Raw genomic sequence first — 21,468 nt, 5'->3', positions numbered from 1 at the left:
TTATATCATCCGTCTTCAGACTTGTGTAGTGTTGGTTACTTTGAGGTTCTATTATCCATACATGAGTTTAATTCCAATTCCTCTCTCTTGCTGAGTTTAGACTTTTTTAGACAGTGTTTAGTGGATTTCCTGTTTCCTAAGCACAGTTGAAAATACAGTCTGTAGAAGCACCAGGAATTCATATTTCTCATGTTGAGTAAGAAAGCTGAGGTGATACAGAGCTTCAGGATACTGAGGGGAATAACTCTGAATGTGTTCATGTTAAGTACTGCACTTGGTAAATAGAGTTAAAATTTATCTTAGCCTCCTAATTTCTGTCTTCCCCCAAAATGGACTGGCTGCCCACAGCACATTGTCAGGAAGGGTGGTGGAGTACCCAGTCTGGGACAGGCAAGACAGCTGAAAATCCTGACCCTGGCACTAAGAACTGTCTCCCTCTCGCTTTGCGAATTCTCACCTTGGTCCTCAATTTGACTCTGAGATCTATTATAATCTGTTACGTTTCATGGTAGAGAGTCTTAGGGATGACTGAAATTTACTTGAGGTTTATAAAAAGCCCTAAGATTCTTTGGAGAAAAGTACTTTTTAAAATATAACCTTATTAGTTTACTTAACAATAGAAATATATGTATATGTGGTTTGACCTTTTAAAAGGATGCATGGTTATGGAGGAAAAGTTAGAATTTAATACAGGATTAATTAATTTATTACCTCAGCTATCCCAAAAAGGATATCTTCCCTCCCCATTCCCAGCTTTGGGGTATAGAATTATACCTCTGCTGCTGGAAAGAGCATCTTCTGTCTTTTCTGCATACACTGTTATGTAAAACTGGACGTCTTTAGGCTGTCACATTTGGATACTGTCATCCTTGAGATCAAGGGCTGGAAGAATATCCAAAGGATTTCTTAAGCATAATTTCTTTCCACTTAAGTATATTTATTACTTTTATGTTTATGTGCTGCCTAGGAAAATACTTTATTTTAGCATAAGAATAATATTTTCCAACCACTGCAGTTTAATTGGGAACTCCTAATTCAGTCATTCTACAAGAAGAACATTAGGGGAAAAAAAACAAGCTCAGTGTTTGGGACAGACTAAAGAGAGGAGTGAAGAATATGAGTGCTATGAGGGACTTTGTCTTCTGGAAAAAGCAAATGCTAGAGGAAAGAATGCTTTATATAACAGGAATCTTTTAAGGAAAATAATTTCCAATGTCAAGAGAATATTGTTACCATGCTGGGGGGGAATAGAAATAGGAAAAGGGATATGTCACAGCACAAAGGAAAACAAATCAGCCATATACATATTCATGCATATGATTAATTGGACTTTTGTAAAGCTGTGGCTACACACAGAACTGATTTTCATTGGAGTTCTGGAATGTAGATATTTGAAATGTTAATATGCCAATGCATTTCTTTTTCCAATTGTCCCAACACTAAAGTCATTGGGAGGATTTACATTTGACAGTCAAACTGGTAATCTAGCTAGTAGCTGATAGACATGAGTTGATGCTAGGTGGAGCTGGTCAGAAAACACTACTTTCTTAGTAGTTCTGAATTTTATGAATGTCAGTTATCTTAAAGGCCATTATGAAGCATTCTGAAATGTTTGCTGAAGTCCAGAAGTCACCCCTGAATTGCTGCTCTCGTGTGCCACAGCCAGGTGTGAAATCCTGTGCTGGCATTCGTCAGCCAGAGGGTGTGAGAGGTGAGCTTTAGACACCAGTGGTACCTAGAGAGAGAAGAAAGCCAGGGAAGGTGTAGCCCTAGCAGGTGATTCATTGACACGTGATCCTGAATTTAATACTTCTCTGTAACTTCTTTAATTTCAATTTTGTATCCTGACTGAACCCTTGTGGAGACGTATTTCCACAGCATGTTATTGCAAAGTGTGAAGCATCTTTAGAATCCATTGACTTTAATAGAGCCAGAGGATACTCAACGTCCCCTGCAACTGGCTCTTAAATTTGCCTTCTGCTATATGATTAATCTGTCTGCTCATACTTAATATCTACCTGTAGATGGTGGCAGTATGAATGTCCTCTTGGTTTTTATGTGGCCACGAGGAGTAGCAGAGAGATACTTCCAGAAATTACAGTCATTTGTAGATACTGAAATAATGGCACACACGTTTTATTTCTGTTCTGTCTCAGTAACTCAGTAAATTGTGTATTGATTATGCTAATACAGCTAGTGTCTCTATTACTTGTCTGCAGAAATTATTCAAACATGTAGATTGAAGATGCACTTGGCAAAGTTGCCATCCTAAGAAAAAGGCTTTTGTGCAAAGATGGCTTTAAATTGAATTACTAATCATATGCTAATGGAAGTTTATAGATCAAGTATTGAATTGTACAAAATGTAAAGTGCGAGGTAAAAATATGTATTCTAAACTTCCTATCCTGACAGTCTTAGTTGCTACATTAGGTTTATTTTCACATCTCTCAAGGAGTATGTTTTATGAAGGGAAAAATCAATAGCAATCTATTTTTATAGTTTATTTTGGGATATGTAACTTCTCCTGCTTTGTTTACCAAGCTGAATAGAGGCTCAGGCATTTGGGGCAGTTATTTTTTTTCTTTTTCAAAATTTATTAATCTACCTAGACTAGAAGAAGACCGAGTTTTTTCAATTATCTTTTGCTTTTATTTTATTATGGTTTGTAGTAGGTCAGAAACCATAAATCTTAGCCAGAGTTCTCCAAAAGGCTTCCCTTTCAGTGAAAGTGTAATTCTCCACATTTCTAATTTCATCCATTTCTTTTCTGTACAAGTTTTTTCCAGGCATCAACCAGAAATGACTTGTGCTCTTGCTTAGGGTACTAAATCTACAGATTAACTTTTCAGACAAGGGGAATCCTGGTTAGTCAGTAGAATATGAATGAAATTTTGCAAGCTAGAAAATTTCTATCTATTTTGTAGCAACTTTAGAAAGCAATTTCCCTCCTTTATGGTCTAACCATGAGTCTCATGAACAGACTAAGCAAAAGGGGTGAAGTCCTCATTGATCAGCAGGTGTTGCTGTAGAGCAGTCAGGAGCTTAATACTAAATTTAGGACCTCTATCAAAATTCACACAGGTTTTCCTCATTGACTATCCTTGATGGTTCTACTTGATTTGTTGCATTGGTTTTTTGTTTTCTTTTGGATTATTTTTGTTTGGTTTTTGGTGGTTTTTGTTTGTTTGTTTATTTATTATGTCTTTAAACAGGAATAGCTGGTCCTAACGTTGACAATCAGCAACTTAAGCATGAGATGTGCTCCAAACTGAAACCAGGGTTTGCCTTGGACACTGGCTGTACCAAACCTGAAACATCTTAACCTTTCACATGGATATAGCTTCAGTTTAGAGATACAATTTTTTTTTTTAAGTAAAATTTTAAAAACTGTTATCTGTCCAACCCACAGCTTTTATAATGAGAGATAGAACTGGCATGTTGAATTTCTCTTTTCCCTCATTGATATATTTTTTAAATTGCTCTCAAGAAGTGTGGTGCCACAGCTGTAGTGATCTACTCTCTTTTTTGAAATTTTATTACTTGGGGTTCCTGTTTTTGTTTCTCAGAAGTTGTCCTGAGAAAATAGGTAGTAGGAAATTGATCATTTGTTGTTTTAAGGAACAGATGAGTCAATTGAGAAATATTACTACAGCTAACAAAACAGGTGACCTGTGGTCATAAACATGTAGTTGTAGGGACAAGGAATATTGTTGCTTTTGTAACAACATGTATCTAGAAGTTCTGTTCAGCCATAAGGTCACTTATTCATACTGGAATGATAATGTAATATTCTGCTTTCCTGGGGCCTCCACTGGTATTCTGGCTTCATTACAGAGGATTCATCTTACCTTATGCTAGGATGTGGTATAGGCTATAATGAAGGTGACATCTCTGTGTGCAATTATAGTCTTAGGGTATCAATAATTTTGATATTTGAATTAATATTATTGCATATACGCTACTCTTTTGTTTGCATACAATCCTTTTTCTTTTTTTTTAGTTACATGCCATGCTCATGCTAGAAAAAGGGTTTTGGTTAGCAAAATTTAAATCATCCCTTTGTATAGATTCTGTTTAAAGGTGTCTTCCTCTTCTGAAAGAAAACGGTGTAGTTAATATTTGAGGGAGATTAACATTGGTTGCTTGTCATTCTGACTTTCTTAGCTGAGTTTAACAGTGACCTGAGAGCTGAAACAGCACTGAAGTTTTCAGAATCTGTTTGTGAAAAGGTGCTAAGTGCTAATAGAGAGCTTATCTGATGCTACCAGCTGTAGCCTACTTAATGTAAGGCATACCCTTGCAAGTTGGAGGAAGGAGCTGACTTAGTGCAAAGGAAAACGAGATGCATTTTGTACGTGACTCGCTAATTCAGTGGGTTTTGTAGAATAGTTTTCTTTTTCTTTTTACCATTTTCCCCTCTAAATATGGTTTTATTTTTCCTGACAAATATGTCAGTCTAATTGACTATTATTGAAAAGTCTGTGCCATGGCCTGTTGTGATCTACTTGTTTCTGTTGTGATTGAGAATCCTTAAAGGGATGAGCAAAGGTTTAGAAAAATCTAACCACAATGCTACCTGCTCTTATACTTGTTTTCTTTTTTTAAGTGCAATAAAGACATAGTGGTCAGCCTTTGTTGAAAGCAAACCTCAGCTCTCACAGAATTTTCAGATCCCAAAATAGCAGGGAAGTTGTAAAATGTTTGTTTTCACAAGGCATACGCTACCATGTTTTCATGGTACAAAATTGCATACCTGGAAACAATTAGTTAGGCAGCATCCATGTTTATATTTTCCATTTTAGGAGCTAAAAATGTTTGGTGGATTCTAGTCAGCAATATGAAGCTGAGTACATTTCACTGTGCAATCAGATCTCAGGAGCAGTGAGAGATTCTGGTACTGCAGCTGGTGGCAGTAGACATTGAGGACAGAAGAGCAGAAAAAATTAACTCTTTCATTTTGGTTTACACTTTATAGTAGAGATCTTGTTTACTTCTCAGCAGGTAGCCACTTGGGAATCAGTTATTAAAAAGTTCATGTTTGAAGACCTCAATTCCATCTTGAAAGTTAAGAAATGGTAGAGTTCTTAAACTGCATTTTTGAACTGAGAAGGGACATTTACCATGGTTGAGGACAGCAGATACATCTACAACCTTTAATAAGGCTGATCAGTAGGTAGTGATAATCAAAGTGAGTTTCCTCCTGAGGGATGGAAGAGTGGACTCATTTTCAGTTTTAGAGCTTTTTCTTAAGTACATTTTTTGGAAATATATCAGCAGCAAACGATGGACATAAATAGGGTCAGATTAGGCTGCTGCAGAGGTTTTCCTGGGAATTTTGAGGGGGTCACAATAGATGGTATCGTTTTTGGGGTTTTTTTTAATTGTATACTAGTTTTATTCATTATTTTTCTTGCTTTATTAATGAAATTTACTGATCTGTGCTACCTTAGAGAAAAATCTTTCTATTTAGCTTAGTTTGTGTTTGACCACGCGTTCCCCAAGCCTCAGCTTTTCGTGAGCTTTTCCCACTGCTTTCTTTGTCTGACCTGTTTCCTTCAGCTGTGAGGATGCTGGGATGACTGCTTCAGTGTAACAAAGAAAATCCTACAGTGTTATCACAGCTGAGGCACTGCTAACATCGTGGCTGCAAAACACAAGTTGAGCTCATAAATTAGCTCATAAAGTCATATTTTGTGAAATACTGGACTGACTGCAGGGATGGGGAAACTTTTGTCAGATCTCTGTAGCTGAGAAGAGTTTGCTTGCTAGCCACAGCTCTGGGATAGAGATATAGATTGTTTAGAGTCCTTCAGAGATTGTACTTGACTCTTTCTGATATATGCACTGTATTACAAGTTTCTGGTGTTCTGAGAGTGTCCTTATGAAAACTGGTGTTTTTTTTCTAGAAACTCAGATTCTAGAAACAACCAGTTGTATGAAGCCTTGGGGTTGGCGGAGGAGGAAAAGAGGTACCTGTGGAGTGTGTATATGTATCTCTTCTTTTGCATATATGTCTAGATTTATATGTGACCCCTAAGTGTTGCACTCTCTTGTCCCAAGAACCAGGAAAAATGCCTCAACTCTTTGGACTTTTAATTCAGTTGCATGATTATTTTTTGAGATCTGAATTCTTGGGAGTGGAAATGCTGCAGAAGTGCAGTCTTTCCCCTTTCAGCTTTTTCCCCTGTGGAGGCAGAATGAATTCTTTTCTCTCCGCTGTTCTCTGACTCAAAGAACTCGGTCTTTGGGAGAATAAAAAGGAAATGGTTCTGCATTTTAGCTCTTCCCTTGCTTTTGCTTTGGGAGAGTCAATCTTACTTAGGCATCGTATCAGAACGTAAGAGAACAGCGCTCTCTAATTTTTCAAAGTAGCAGCAGAATGGCTCTTGTTAGGTTCACTCACCCAACAAGTTTTGAATAGTGAATCTGACAAGAATTGTATTGTTTTTAGTTCTACTGCTCTGGAAAGCTGTGAGCCAAGGGAAAGATGCTGGCATGGTATATACAGTAAAACAGCATGGGGTTAGTTCTCCTTTGCAAGGCTGTCTGCACTGCTGAGATGTTTGCTACTGAATATAGGATTATTACTATTTTTTAAAGCTTATGTGTGAACTAGCACACACACCTCTCCCATCTGCCAGGAGAAGGCTTTCTCTTATCTGTGTGGAGCAAGCAGAATCCTAAAGCCCATAATTGTTCTCTTATTTAGATCCGTAATCAAATACAGTAAAGTGCATTGAAGACAAATATCCCAGAGGAAATTGGATTTGTTTTTTTAAGCCATGAAAAAGATTTGGTCACACTGCTTTCAGATTTGTAGCTTCCATACAGCAATGTATTCTGTCTTGGTCTGGTCTCCACTTTCGCACTTTGCAGTGCAGCTTTTCTTGCCCGTGTTGTGCAAGCATTGCTGGCTTTCAGAACTGAGGCTGGTGTAAAGATGCTTCAAACACTTCAGCTACCTACCTAACATCTTTTTTGTTTGTTTTGTTTTTGTTTTGTTTACCTTTGTCTGACAGTAGAAGAAAATGAAACAGAGGACCATCAGGCAGGTGTGGGACACACAGCCGCACAGACTGGTAATGCTGAATTCCTTCATTAGTGCTTGCTTTCCATTTGACAACAGTGTGAGGGATTTTGGTATCGGGGTGTGTTTGCAAAGCCTTCACTCTTCTGTCTCTGTTTCAGCTTAGAATGCATTCTTGGGGCTTGCAATAGAAAATAATGTTTCTCTCCCCTTACCTTTCAATTTCTGCCAATTAGAAATTCTGCCTTTTGTAGGTCAGCTGACTGAAAGTGATATGTTTCTAAAGTACAGCATGCTTTTCATTTTTTCTTATTTCCTTTTTTGTTAAATTTAATGCTTCTCTACATTCCCCATGTAACCACCCCCCCCATGCCATTTCAGATAACTTTATTATTAGTTTCATTTCAGCTATTTCTGTATTTCTAAAATATGTGGATAGGGGTGATTTCTTTAAAGAATGTTTGTATAATTTCTTGACATAGATTAATTAGGGGCTCTTTAATTTTATTAAGTAAGATTGGGTGGACAAAACTGTTGTTTGAGTCAGGATCACTGGGAAAAATATTGTTAATAATCATGAAGCAATAATTTTTAATTCCCCAAAATGACAAGGGCTTCTTTGTTCTCTAACATGGTTGGAGAATGCAAGAAATAATTTGTTTCTGTCTTTGGTACTGGTTTCACAGAATTTTATCTGAAGAGAAGGACTGACTCATCTGCATAGTCTTATTCATTCAGCTGAGGTCACCTTTTGGAGTAAGGGCTGGCTCCTTAAGAATATTCCTAGAAGGCTAGTCATGTCTGAATACTTGTATATAATCTGTTTGAGAACAGTTGGAGTTATTCCTCTCATGAAGGTGAAGAATGCAGTTAATTTTTTCTTCAGCTTTATATTTCTGTGTGTTTCCTGTGGGTTTGGTGCCTTTTATAGGTTCTAATGGCTTTGTGCATAAAGTAGGTTGTTTGAAGAGAGTAAATAAAAGTGAGGGAGTTCTTTGCCTTTTTAATGGGCAATTTCTCCAACTCTTTTCAGCATATATGTGTCTCCATTTAACTATCTGCAAATTCTTGAAAAAAAGCCAACTTGTCCTGCTTTGGACACATGAAGTTGAAAAATAAGCAACTGCAAAACCAGAGATCAATGTTAAGGAATGGTGGCTCTTCTGCTTTTTTTTTTTTTTTCTTTCGGTCTTAAAATAATTCTCAGTGGTTAAGTTGCATTGCTAGTTCTTTATTTACCATCATGTCCTGTGTTGTTCTCTGTTTATTTCTAGGCAGGATTTAGCATTCTGTTTTTCTCCATAGCCGGAATGCAGTGCCAATATTAAAAAACAAAAAACCTGATAGAGCGAGCGGTACAGAAGGCCTGCACTGTGTACACACTGCCAGAAGTTTTTATAGTAATACTTTGTATCTAAGCTCTGGCTCTAACCATTAAATGTGCTTTTTATAGAGTACCAAGTTATAATGTAGTGCAGCTACGGCATATTAATCTTACTGCAGAGATTTAATGAGGCGGTTGTTTTGCGATGGACACTATTGGGAGCAGAGAGCGACAGAGTTTTACTTTACCACTGAGCTGAAGAAATATTCCTTGCCTGGTAATAATTATAACCACATGATCTAAGTTTTCCTTTCTTCTGCCAGCACTTTTCCATGCAGAAGTGGCTTGGAAGGAGGTCTACTGCAAGGCAGTGAAATGGATTGGAAAGGAGGCTGTTTTCTTGGTAGTTTGATGTTTTAGTTGGGATTATCTATGGATCCTTGCAGCATAGGCAGAAATATGTAAGATGAGTTTCAAGAATACAGACAGTCTGACAGTCTTTGCCAGTCCACTGAGATGACTTTTAGATATTCATTACTTTTACTTGACTTTTATATGGGTTATAAAAAGTAAATGTGGTGAAACCTCATTTTTACATGGGCAGAATAGAATTTCTGCTGGTTGGCCTTAAACCGCTCCCATACTTGAAATTAATTGAAGTCCATGGCTTTATTGCCTCCAACACTTTTAAACCAATGCAATTTTTCATTTTCCCCGAAGTTGCAGTTTTATTAGACCAAGTTACAGCAATAACATCCCTTATGAGAAGGAGGAAGAAGGGAAGGAGGGAACCACCTGCCAGGGAACATAGTAATGAGAAAATCATGCTTCTTTTAATTTCCATTTATAAATAATGTTAACATAATTAGGAAGAGAAGACAACTGTTCTTTCTCTTATTTTTTTGAAGTGCCTTAATAGGCAGAATTTATTTCTCTTCCAAAAAAAGTAACTTTCATTCATTTCTACACTAGATAATTTCCAATGGTATCTGAAGGTGGAGAGGATGTGTGTGTATTGTTGCTGATGGATATTGAAAAATTTCAGTTGGTGCACAAGCAGCCTCCAAAATAGGGCAGAGAAGCCTCTGGAAATCACAGTGGTGTTCACAGATGTTGAGAAAAGTAATTTTACTATGAACACCATCTTATTGAGGGAATTGTGGCTGTGATTGTTGCAGATAGTGTGGAGAAAGAAATGTGGGAGATGAATGACATTTGCCTTGAAGCCTATATATGAGCCTGAGCTTTGAACAAGAGGTTAAGGAGAAAGTACAGATGAATGCATATTGTATTTATAAAATATTTTATTCTAGTCTTCCAAAAGAGCTGCTCAAATAAGGCAGCTTATCCTCAATTTAAGTAAGTATTTAAGGTTAGACCAGCTCTTGATGGAAGATATTTGTTGTTGAAACAGAGCAGCTATCTATTCACAAAACCTCCAAATGATATTTGCTCTCTTTAAACATCTTTTTATTTTGATGGTGACATCTCTTCACAGAGGCAGATCACAGTGGAAATACATTCATTGAGAGGGGCTGAGACTGCCAGAACTCATTTCACAAAGCTGTCATAGGCTAAACTCGAACCTAGGTCCCAGAGGGTCCCACTTAAGTGTTGACCTAAAAACAAATGTGCCAGTTGGCTAGAGCATGTATTCTAAAGTTGCAGCAGAAGGGAATAAGCTTGACTGACTTCTGTCCCTGTAGAGTTTATATCTGCAAATGCAGAAGGAGAAGCAAAACATTATTAGTCTTAAAATGATTCTAATTTTAATAACTGGTCGCTAAGTATGAAGCTTTAAATTGAGTGATCCTTTAGGCTTTTGTGCACTAAGGGGTGCATGTGTGCCTACGTTTGTGTGTGTGTTGCTGAATTCCTGTAAAATGCAAGTGTTTCTGAATAGTGAGTCTCAAGTATTCCCTCCCCTCCCTTTTCTTTCCTTCAGCACCATACTTAGAGCAGAGTCAGACACTACCCTTATTTTAAAACAAACAGGTCTGTAAACTTTATGTGCAGCATTTAAATACTCATGTTAAAATTCAGACCTAGTGCCCACATTTCCCTGAGTGCTGTCAATTTTATGAGATGAAACTGGGAGCTTGAGCTGAACAACTAATAGTATGCAGTGTGCGCCTGCTGCCTTCCAACAAGTGTTTAATGATGTTGGGGTCAGTTTGCAACAGTTAAGACAATTATTTCATTTCTGAGCTGTTTAGAACTTGGGGATCTCTTAGCTACATTTATTAATCTTTCAAACTATTTTGGAAAATGAGGAAGCAATGGAAGTTATTAGATTTAAAATATTCAATAATGTCTAAAATACCATAGTGTCTTTTTATAATTAGCATACCTTTTTCGGTTTGGACATGTGCAGGCTACTTTTCTATTTGGAAGTAGCTGCCCAAGTGGAAATTTCCACTCTTGAAAGAACCTTATGGATGTAATTTGTCATGTAAGGACTCAGTGTATAGACAGGGCATTTGTACAGCAAATGTATTTTTGCTTTCAGAACGTGTTTTTTATTAAAAAAAAAATAATCTGGTTTCTCTCTGTAATATAATTCCCTTAAAAATAAACACTGCCCTTTACCCCTGTCAAAGAAATTCCTTGGTTTTGATCACAAGCCACATGGCATGAGAAAGACTTCCTGACATGGGTCATTTCCAGTTTCTGCTTGCGGGTCCATCTGTGTTTGCACAGTTGAAGGGCAGGGTGCAGCAGTATGGACCAGAGGATACAGAGAGATTATGAGATCTCTGACCTTGGTTGTGGGCAGCAAGAAACACAGGAATGGCTGTACCCAGATGACTGTAGGGTTCTGAGAGTAGATGTGAGTGATTTAAAGTGGAATTGCCTTCGTCCTTCTCTTCACACACCACTCTACCCCAATAGGAATGTTGCGTTGGCATGCTCTAGTTTCTCTTCTTCCAAGGAGTTGTGAATGATCCTGATCAATTCCAAATAAAGTGTGTTCACAGATACCACCTCTCTGTTCCCCTGGCCAGGGAGCCTACTCCTGGTTACTCACTTGCTTGGCTAAAGAGTGTAGCATCTTAAAATGTACTTGCACAATATCCTATTATTATAGGAGTTCATCCTTGTTTTCTAAAATGACTTGTTTCAGTCTCAGCTCTCTCAAATATCTAAAAGGAAAGATGAGGCAGCCAAAGCAGAAAAGGGAAAAGTGGTGAAACACTTGCATTCCTTTTGCTGGAATGTGCACAACCATTTCTCCTCTGCATTTCACTTGTTGTACTGTGATTCCCAAGGAAAAACAAAGTTAAGTGCCAGCTTGCTTTATTAGGAAAGACAGATTGGTTTATTTCTGTCTTTGAAGGAAGCTTTTAGTAAAACGGGCAAAAAGTCAGGAGTAGTTAAAGCTACTGTGTTCCTCCTCAGAGGAGGAAGAAAAGTTCTAGGCTACACATAATCTCACTGAGCTGGTCATCTGCAGAGCTGAGGCAGTGCAGTGAGCTCTGAGGTGTCTCTGCACACATGGGTCGGTGGTGAGGCTGCACGTTTCTTCTAGTTAAAAGCTTCAGTTGGGCTGATCTGAGGCTGGAGCTATCCTGCTATCCCCCAAATGCCTGTTAATATGTCAAACAGATAAAGCTTTCTCTGTGCACTCTGTAGCTTTTATACTAGAGTAGTTAGGTTCCATTTTTCCATAATCTGGCAAACACAAGAACTTGATGAGCACTGTCTTTAATTCATACACAAGTTCAGAGCATGAGTAGCATTTTGACCCAGGGTAAGCTTTCCAGGGCTTTTTTTGTGTCAAATAGTGTGGTGATGGAGTATTGGAGTGGGTTGTAAAATCAAGATTAATTTCATGTTTATGTAAATCAAATTTGTTAGTCTCTTAATTCTGGTAATTTCCTGTGAAACGCTATAGTTAACAGTGAAAAGAAGTTCCTGCACACTCATTGATCTGATTTTTCTTTTCATTGAAAACCTAATTGCATAGGTGGTTTATCCTTTCTTATGATGATCAAAACAGCTTCAACAGCTGTGATAAAATTGACTATTCTAACACTGAAGCATGGAAGAATAGCCTGAGTGAGAAACGGAGCTGCATTTGTGGGAGTAGAAGGGAAATTTGCTTTTCATTGAGATTAAAAAAAAAGAAAGGAAAAAAGCCTCTGTTGCTTATTTAGCAATAAATTCTACAGTGTGCTGCAGGCTCATGCCAAATAGCTTTCTTCTCATCATTAGCACAACAACCTATTTTGATTTTTTTTTTCTTGAGTGTTCTCTTCTTACACGCCTGACATCACAGTCTTGATTTTTTTTCAGACCCTAACTGTAAACTAGAAGACAAGGCAGAAGATGGAGATGTGCTAGACTGTAAGAAAAGGCCGGATGAAGGGGAGGAGTTAGAAGAAGAAGCTGTGCACAGCTGTGACAGCTGCCTCCAGGTGTTTGAGTCACTGAGCGATATCACAGAACACAAGATTAATCAATGTCAACTGACAGGTAAACAATACTTATCACTTTGTGGCGCTGCTCTATTTCTGATTCCCATCCTCTGCTCTGATACCTCTCTTTTTTTCAGTTATTTTATTCCTGCACTTGAATGCTTGGTTGAGACCTTTATAAACTGATTTTGGGATAGGATTATGCTGTAAATGGAGCATTATAAATTTCCTTAATATCAAAGGATATATGACTGCTGTGTTTGTTTTCTAGATTCATATAGTACAGCTTTCCATGCTTTGCTTCTGCGTGTATTTTGCTAGGTCACTTGTAAATTCAGACGGCATTTGTAAGTGGGGCTTAAGTGGCATAATGTCACATAATGAATGAATTTGCACAATGGCCTGTTGCAGATCTGAGCTGGATGTTGTGTTACTCTAATCTGTTAACTACAAATGACTGTACAGTAATCAGTAACTGAAAGTTGAGAGGAATTAAGCAAATTGTTAGAGGGGAAAATAAGATCTCGGCTTCAGTGAAGGAGCAGAACTGAGTGCTGATCAGATACTCCTGAATTAAGTAGAGCAGGGTGAATGGACCTATCTACCACCTAGATTTCTCTTTGAAATTGTTGTAGAGAGCCCCCTTACTGAGAAAACCATGTGAAATCTGTTAAATTTAAATATAGTAGATTTTTGTTATGTAAGTCCAAACAGGCTCAGTATCAAGAGAAAGGCACACTTACATTTTTAATTAGTGATTTATTTTTAACCTGTACAGCGTAAAATGTACTTATTGTGTAGTGGAGTTTTGTTAAAAACCTTTCTTTATTATGACTTTGTAAGTAAGAAAATTTCCTTTCCATTTGGGAATGCTTTTAGAAAGTGTCTGTGTGTGCTCATGTTTGGAGAGCTTTCTTGAGTTTTGCTTCCAATAGGTCCATAGGCTAAGCCCTGTCAGAATGAGACATAAAAGTCAGATAGCAGTACCACTCTTGAGGATGAAAAGATGACGGGCAGAAGAGGAATAAGTGGGCAGGAGCAAAAAAAGGTTGAGGAAGTAATGTGGATCTGTCAAATGATTTTAATCCTCACTTCAAATTGTGAAAGATGAAAATCTGCTGCAGCAAAAAGTATTTACTTTTATTAATATACTGCTTTGCCTTTTCTTGCCTGTAAAATGTATTTCTGACTTGAGATACAATCAATTCAATCATTTTCTAATCACTCCTACAAACTTCCAGAATGTATTTTTCTACAGTGCTCATGATTTCTGGCAGTACGGATATTCTCTCTTGACTTGAAATAACTTAAACATTTTTCTCTCCTTTTCTTCATACTTTCTTCTTTTTCTCTTTCTGTGTTGAAAAATTAGTGGCTTAACTTGTCTCTTCCTTTCCTCTCCCAGAAAGCACTCACTCTGCCTGAGTCCCCTGACTCTCCCCTTCACTGTCTCAGATCCCTTTTATTCATCCCTGTGGGTTTTTTACCTTGTTCTGATACAGCTGTCTCTCCTTTCTGGTTAGTTAGTTGCTGCCCCCTTCTACCAAGTGTTTTCTCTGCTTTAAAGCTGCAAGCAGAAGGCACTAAACAATGCTTGAACAGTTGGGTTAAGAAACTGAAGAAAAGCAGGTGAGGGGAGCAGTAAATAGGAAGAATCCTGGACCACTGCTCCTGAACTAGCAGTTCTTGCTGAGAGCTGTGTTGCTAAATGAGAGTGAAAATAAAGATGTTGAGGTGCATGTGTGAAGGTAGGAATGCACATACGATAGCAGAGGATGGGGAAATAAAAATTAATCTTGAAGGAAATTGTTTAAGTTCCTAAAAATATCTTTGCCTCTCTTTCAAGGAAACTTGTGATAGTGAATGGGTAGAGACCAGGCTGTTTGAAAGCTAATGAAGTGAACAAAAACTGAAACTACACACCCTTCTGGAGTACAAAGTTGACAAAAAGCCAACTGTCCTCTGTTTCTAAATATAAATGACCTAAATACACCCTTAGAGTTGAAAAAGGGGCCTGAATGATGTGCCTGGAGTTGAGGATTTTTTGTTAAGCAAAAAAATACTATTTTTTCAATGCAGGGTCCTAGGGTGCATATGTGACCTCACACTAAGGACACACCATTCAAAAAACCTCATTGGATGAGATTATTTTAGATAATCTGTGACAAACATTTGACAGAAAGAAGCCGTTCTTTTCTGAAACACAATATATATTTGACAAAAATAAGGTTTGATTTTAGCATTTTAATCAAACTCCCTGGACTTTTGTCTTTCTCTTCCACAAGCACCTTTGGGTGCCATGCTCAAAGGTTTTTTAAAGAAAGTGTTATCAAGAAGGGCTGGTTGCTCCTCTCTTTCTCATCGCAGTCCTCTGATGCCACAGGGTCTTACATAGTTGTTCTGGTTGTCTCCTTTTGCAGGAGTCCCACTGAAATTAGGAGACACTCTAAGGTGTTAACTAATAAGACTGCAAACATGTCTGTCACTAAGTTGTTAATAAAAGGGAAAAGGTTTAAAAAATTTCCTTTTTTCAATTGTATTCTGCTGTTTCTATCAACTGTGTCCTCTCTGGAGGAGGGCAGAATGTATCTTCTATCTTGATGAGATTTTTTTCCAGTCTGAGTCTCAGGCAGGGAAGAGTTACCTAAGATGTCCATGATGTAAATAAGTTGTGAAGCCCTCCAAACCCTTTTCTTCAGATGGCTGAGCCAGCTGCTGCAGCTTGTCTGGATTTTCCTGAGCTTCACTGAGATGCTCTGTGAGATGCATAGGGAGCGGCACTGTGAGAATTTACGAACTGTGCATGTTGGTCCAGTGGTATGGTCTTTTTCCATTCAGTTATATTGGGTAAAATCAACAGTTATGTTGATGGAACAAACAGGATGAAAACACAATGGCTTAAGGCAACCCTCTAGTAAAACTCTGAATATGAAACATGACATTTGTGTGTCACAGTGTCTTGACTGCCCCTAGTTCTACCAACCTTGTAACATGCTTGAGAATTGGACCTGTCACTTAAGCTTCTCAAATTGATACTCCAGCTTCTAGTTTTTGCATTTGAAAATATCACATGTGTTTCCCTGAAGTTTTGACAGTTCAGTGGAAGGAGTAAAATTGCTTTATTGAATCTTCATTCTGTACTCTCAGCCAAAGACTGGAATGAGGAGAAGGGAGCTGGTTTATTAAACAGTGCTCCCAATCTCTCAAAGTGTCAGTCACCCCCACCTATTCAGAGGACAGTGGAAGATGAGAGTTACTTACAACTCTGCGAGATTCAGCTCTCAGGATCTTGAATTGCTGTGCTCTTGCAGATTTTTTCAAAGGAGGAGAAAAAAGTCCTCCCCAACTGGTTCCTTTCTGTAATCTGTTGTTTGAATTGAACTCATGTCCTTTTTTCTGGAGGAGGGCATAGCTGCTCTTTTATCCTAATGTGTGCGCTATTGATCTTTTCAATTTGGGTCTGATCCAGTGTCCATTGAAGTCAGTGAAAAGATTCCCATTGACTTCACTGGGGGATGGAACAGGCTCTTCATGAGCTATTTAGTAATATTTTTTGCTACCATCTGAAATTCTTGTACTGAAGCTTTCTCTGAAAAGGTGATGATTTATTTATGTTAATTGCTGACAATTCCTGTGATGTTTATGGAATACAGATAATGGATAAATGGGGGGAAAAGTTCCAAAAAATTCTTTGCGATATTTGTAACCAAGGATAGATAAGATGCTGAACTATATTCATTTAGTCATTACAAAAGATTGGCAATAAAAATATGGATTTAATAGTGTTTCTCTCTGATGTTAATGTTTTTCACACTGTATTCTTCCTGCAGCATTTAATTTAATAACTCAAGCCACTTGCACATTGTCATCCTCTATGTTTATAAGCAAAGGGTCCAATTAGCATGGCTATGATCCTGATACCTTTCTAGAATATGTCAGTTTGGATCTCACTGGGGGAATTTGAATGCAGGATCAAATATGGCGCAGTACTGAGAAACCCTCAACTGCACCTTCTCTCCTCTTCTGCCATCAGGAAAGGACACTTAACCTTTTGCATTGCTGCCATATATGCTGTTGGTAGGACACAATGTGTCATACACTTTCTCTTATTGTCTCCAGCTTGATTTATAATCCCTTTTCCCTGCACAGTGTTTTGTGCTGTTTATTTTCCCTTTCAGTCCTCAGGGATCCTGCTTATGCAGTCTCCCATGTCTATGTGAGAACTGCCTCTCCACTGGCTGGCTCTGTGTGCAGAGGTATCCAGCTCAAGCTTGGTACCCTTCTAGATCCTGTATGTCACTTTGGCATCAGAAATCTCAGCCATAACCAGAGTAATACTAGAACAAGGAGCATAAACATGCAGCGAACAATCTAGTTGCTGAATAACTCAGCAGCAGTGGACATGCTGGCACACATGCCTGAACATGAGTAGACACAGTGCATGTCACAGGACTTTCCTACTGTCCCTGTTGGCATCACAGGCCATAAAACTTGCCTGAAAGCAGGCTACTGAATCATATGCAGTCATAGCTTCAAGGCTAAGGGTGTTCTGAGGGAAAATACATGAGGTATATCTCCACTGGGGATATTTATTTTACTTTTAGGTGGTTAGGTAGACTCCATTTTATGCTTTGGTCTTAGCTTAGTTCTAGAGCTCTGATAGGTTAAGTGTGTCAGGTAGAGCTGATAGCCTGTTCCTGTTATCACCTAAGCTGTTTCTGATATTGAAAAGGTTATTGGTCATAGCTGTGTGTCCTCTGCCAAAGAAGAGATGTAGTCCTGCCTTGCTCAGAGGTTCCTCTCTGAAAGCCATCTGAAAAGAATTCCAGAACAGTATTAGGGGCCCATTGTTCTGAGTGCTGGTCTCCATCAGCACTGGAGTATCCCAAGGGTGGGAATTCTTAGATAAATCAGTATTTCTGTTTTTCTAATTATGACCAAAATTAATTTTAATCATCATCCTGAGAAACCTACTTTCATGTCTACATATGAGAGCTTGTGCTACCTAACAGCTTCACAGGCAGCATGCACTGTGAGTGATCAGGGACTTAGCAAACAGGAGGCAGTGGAGATTCCACTGTAATGGTTTCCTTCTCTTTCTTGCCTCTTTTCTTTTCTTTTCTTTTCTTTTCTTTTTCTTTTCTTTCTTCTCTTCTCTTCTCTTCTCTTCTCTTCTCTTCTCTTCTCTTCTCTTCTCTTCTCTTCTCTTCTCTTCTCTTCTCTTCTCTTTTCACTTTTTGTTTTTCTTTTTCTTTTCTTCCTAGTGCTCAGGAATCTTTCATTTTTCTAAATGAGTTGGTAACACCAGGATCATCTCCTTTACTAGAACACTTGAAAACTTTCCAGGGGATTTTGTCCCAAAGGATGTATGCTGTGCACAGTGAGACTACAAGATAAATCTTGTGAACACTTGGTGTTACCATGCTTTGATATCCTGGCTAGAACAGTTCTTCCTGCTAGCAAAAGAATTCTGGCCAAATATATTATATTTCTTGTCATTATTTTTTCAGTTTCCTCTACATTTGTGGAGAAAAGATATATGGCAAGGCTCCTTGGTCATTTCAGCATCACAGAGAAAAATCAGAGCTTGATCAAAGTGTTTCTGAGGACAAGGACCCTAAGAAGTTAAATATATGATGCACCAAAAGCATATTCATCTGCTTCATTGCAGTTGGTGGCACACTGCCAGGCACTGTTTGCCAAGTACAGTTACTTCACTTGAGAGAGTCACTCTTTTTCTCTAGAGAATTCCTGCACCAAGGACTGCATATGGATTTTACATTAAACAGTTATTGAATAAAAGACAAACAGTGTTTGGGCTGGGGACTTGAGCTCAGGCCTCTCTTTCCTTAGAGGGCTTCCCAGTTGCTGTATTACAGAGACAAACTTCTACTTTTCCATTTGATTCGAACCACAAACTTCTGACTTCTTTTCCACAACATGATATTCTGTTTGACAGATAGTGGAAAGCAGATGCTCACCTCCAGTTCCTTGTCCCAGCCAACACACATGGTAGCCTCATATCCTTTCATTATATTTTGGTCCAGGACCTGTATCTGCAACTCCAAATCCTTGATATTTGGAGGAAAAGGGGAATAGGGTGGTAATTACAGCCTCTGCCTCCAAAGATTTAAATTTTTAATTCCAAGAGCAATGTAATGCCTCTCACTGGACGTGGATGGAAGATTTATATGCAATGCTGAATGGCCAAGGCTATACAGAGTCTGCCATATAGAAGTTCTTATGCAAAACTTCATGCTCAGAGGATAGATGAAGATTTTTGATAGATGAAATTCCTAGATTTTTGTATCAAAATTCTGTAAAAATGATTCTTAGATATGGAGGGAACTTGTATATGCTGCAGCTGGAAGCTGTGAAAGTAGAGAGCACAGCCTTCTGATTGTTCTTCAAAATCCCTGTGCTTATCTTGAGGATCCATGATGAACAGCCAACATGGGCAAGGAGGCATAAACCTCTTCCCTTTTGCTTGGAAACCATTAATCTCTGCTCTCGAGATTGTTAATCAGTCATGAAACCAGTAGATCTTCATCTCCTGGGTGTTTTAAAAGCAGCCTGTAGCACTTCCTGAGTTGTCTGTCAGTGACCCCCTGTAATAGAAAGCAGCTGATGGTCTGTATCATGGAACTGTTATTTTTGACTTGGGGGACCCCTATAGCAAACCTGTTCATGAGTATTAATTGTAAGTGCCTGAACTCTTGTGTTTGCAGGTGGGAGAATAAGCTAGCAGTGTCTTCCAAGAGTTTGTGTGCTTCCTGTATATCTTTCATTGATATTTTTCCTCAGTTTTTCTACCTATTTTCCTCTTATTCTAGCCTGATTTTCTACCACTTAAAAGGCTGACGATTTTCTTAGCACAGAGTAGAAAGAGTTTTGGTTGGCTTATCTGCTCCACGTGTCCACCAAGGACTTTGCACCATGGGAACCTGAATTCCCAACATGATGTCAAGGTACCGGAACTGATCCCACGTCCCTGTCCCAGTGAGGGCACCGTTGCCTCACTGAGTACCATGGACAGAGACACCCCCTTGATGGCCCAGGACTCCTGCTCTGCACCAGAAACTGCTCAGCTGGAGGCTGTAGGTCTCTCATTGGCAAAGGGATTTGGTGTAAGTAGCCCCAGTGCAGGGCTTACCAGGTCTATTCTTGGTAGAACTGTCTCTCTGCTGTCTTTCACATTTAAACAATCTGGGATCTTGTATTGGGCTCTCAAGGCTCGTCTTGCAGCCGTCCATACCTTACTGGACAAATGGAGTAGGCAGCAGAGTTGGTCCAAATTGCTCTTAACACCCAAGGCATACATTCTTGTCTGGAACATGAATCCAGCCATCCTGGGACTTGGCCATCAAACACTTGAACCAAGGTTTTGACTACTTTTGCTCAGAAGTTCCCAAGTAAAACTGTTTCATTGAAGAAAAAAGTGAATCTTGAGGACAACAGTACACTGGTTTGCTGGCTAAAAGTATGACCATGTATCTGTCACCCAGAGTCTGGTTTAGGATCACAGAATCATTAAGGTTGAAAATTACCTCCAAGATCATTGAGACCACCCTGTCAACTAAACCATAGCACTCATTGCCATGTCCAGTTATTTCTTGAATGCTTCCAGGGATGGTGACTCCATCACTTCCCTAGGCAGCCCATTCCAATGTTTAACCACCCTTTCAGTGAAAAAGTTCGTCCTGGGGTCCAACCTGCACTTTCCCCTGGCACAGCTTCAGGCCATTTCCTCTGGTCCTATCGCTTGTTGCCTGGGAGAAGAGGCCAACCCCCACCTGGCTACAGCCTCCTTTCAGGTGGTTATAGAGAGCAGTAAGGTCTCCCCTCTGAGAAAAACAACATTTTAGATAAACAATATACTTGGTTTAGTGTCTTCTTCCCAAGCCATGCTTAGCAGTATGACTTACAATTATAGTCCTAGGCTATAGCAGAGGACATATCTATGTGGTGATTTTTTGACATACAACTATGAAAGCATCAGCTGGGAGCACCTGACATTCTGTTGTGGGTGAGTGCAATATCAGTAGGTTCTGGGAGGACCCCTGATAATGTCATAAATTGCACCTCTTCTAGCTTTGATATTTTGTGGTTTCCAAGCTAGCCCTACATCACTGCCCCTGTTTCGAAGCACTGACTTGGCCAGCTCCCTGGCTTTTTCAGAGTTAGTTCAAATGCCTCCCTGGCACTCTGTTGAAAATCAGCCCTGGCTGGATCCAGAACTTTGCTTTATTACAGTGACAGTCTGTTGTTCCATTTATTTATAGCCACTGCTGGGTGTTCTAAAGGTCAAGCCGTTTCCTCACAGCATTTCCAAATGGGCAGTACAGGGTATCTCTCTGCATTACTGTTTGGCTACTGTGACTTTCCCATTGAAAAGTAACCTTGTTCTCTGAGTGCTCAAGTGACATCTCCTGCCTGCTTGAGAAGAGGGTCCAATTTCTGAGATCTGCCAGGTGATGACATGAGGTAATCCACTGACCTTTATCAGGCATTCTGTGCAGGACGCAACCATCAGTGCTCGTTCCAATTTTGGGAAAGCAGCACTATAATCACTATTTGATCTATGCAGCTGAAATTCCTAATTCTCGTTGTCCAAGGAAGATGGTTGCCTGCAGGGAAAGGACCAGAGGGGGCAGGGGAATCATCAACACTGGCACATATGTGAAGAAGAAAAAATAGTC

General features: G+C 39.0%; 1 protein-coding gene across 5 annotated transcripts in view; it reads left to right on the top strand.

Annotated features, from left to right (window-relative positions):
• Positions 1–21,468, top strand: part of ZNF521 (zinc finger protein 521) — a 230,679-nt gene that overhangs the window by 11,568 nt on the left and 197,643 nt on the right. For 3 of the 5 annotated variants that reach the window (XM_036406814.1, XM_036406816.2, XM_036406817.1), the window contains one exon: positions 12,648–12,827. In XM_036406814.1, the coding sequence (XP_036262707.1) occupies positions 12,648–12,827 (180 nt within the window). Of the gene's footprint in view, positions 1–5,906; positions 5,970–7,019; positions 7,080–12,647; positions 12,828–21,468 lie in introns of all 5 variants that reach the window. The other 2 variants (XM_036406813.1, XM_036406815.2) reach the window with 1 other exon arrangement.

This window comes from Molothrus ater, chromosome 1, assembly GCF_012460135.2.
Source record: "Molothrus ater isolate BHLD 08-10-18 breed brown headed cowbird chromosome 1, BPBGC_Mater_1.1, whole genome shotgun sequence".
In the NCBI taxonomy this organism is placed as follows: domain Eukaryota; kingdom Metazoa; phylum Chordata; class Aves; order Passeriformes; family Icteridae; genus Molothrus; species Molothrus ater.
This window is presented reverse-complemented; position numbering and strand designations above follow the sequence as displayed.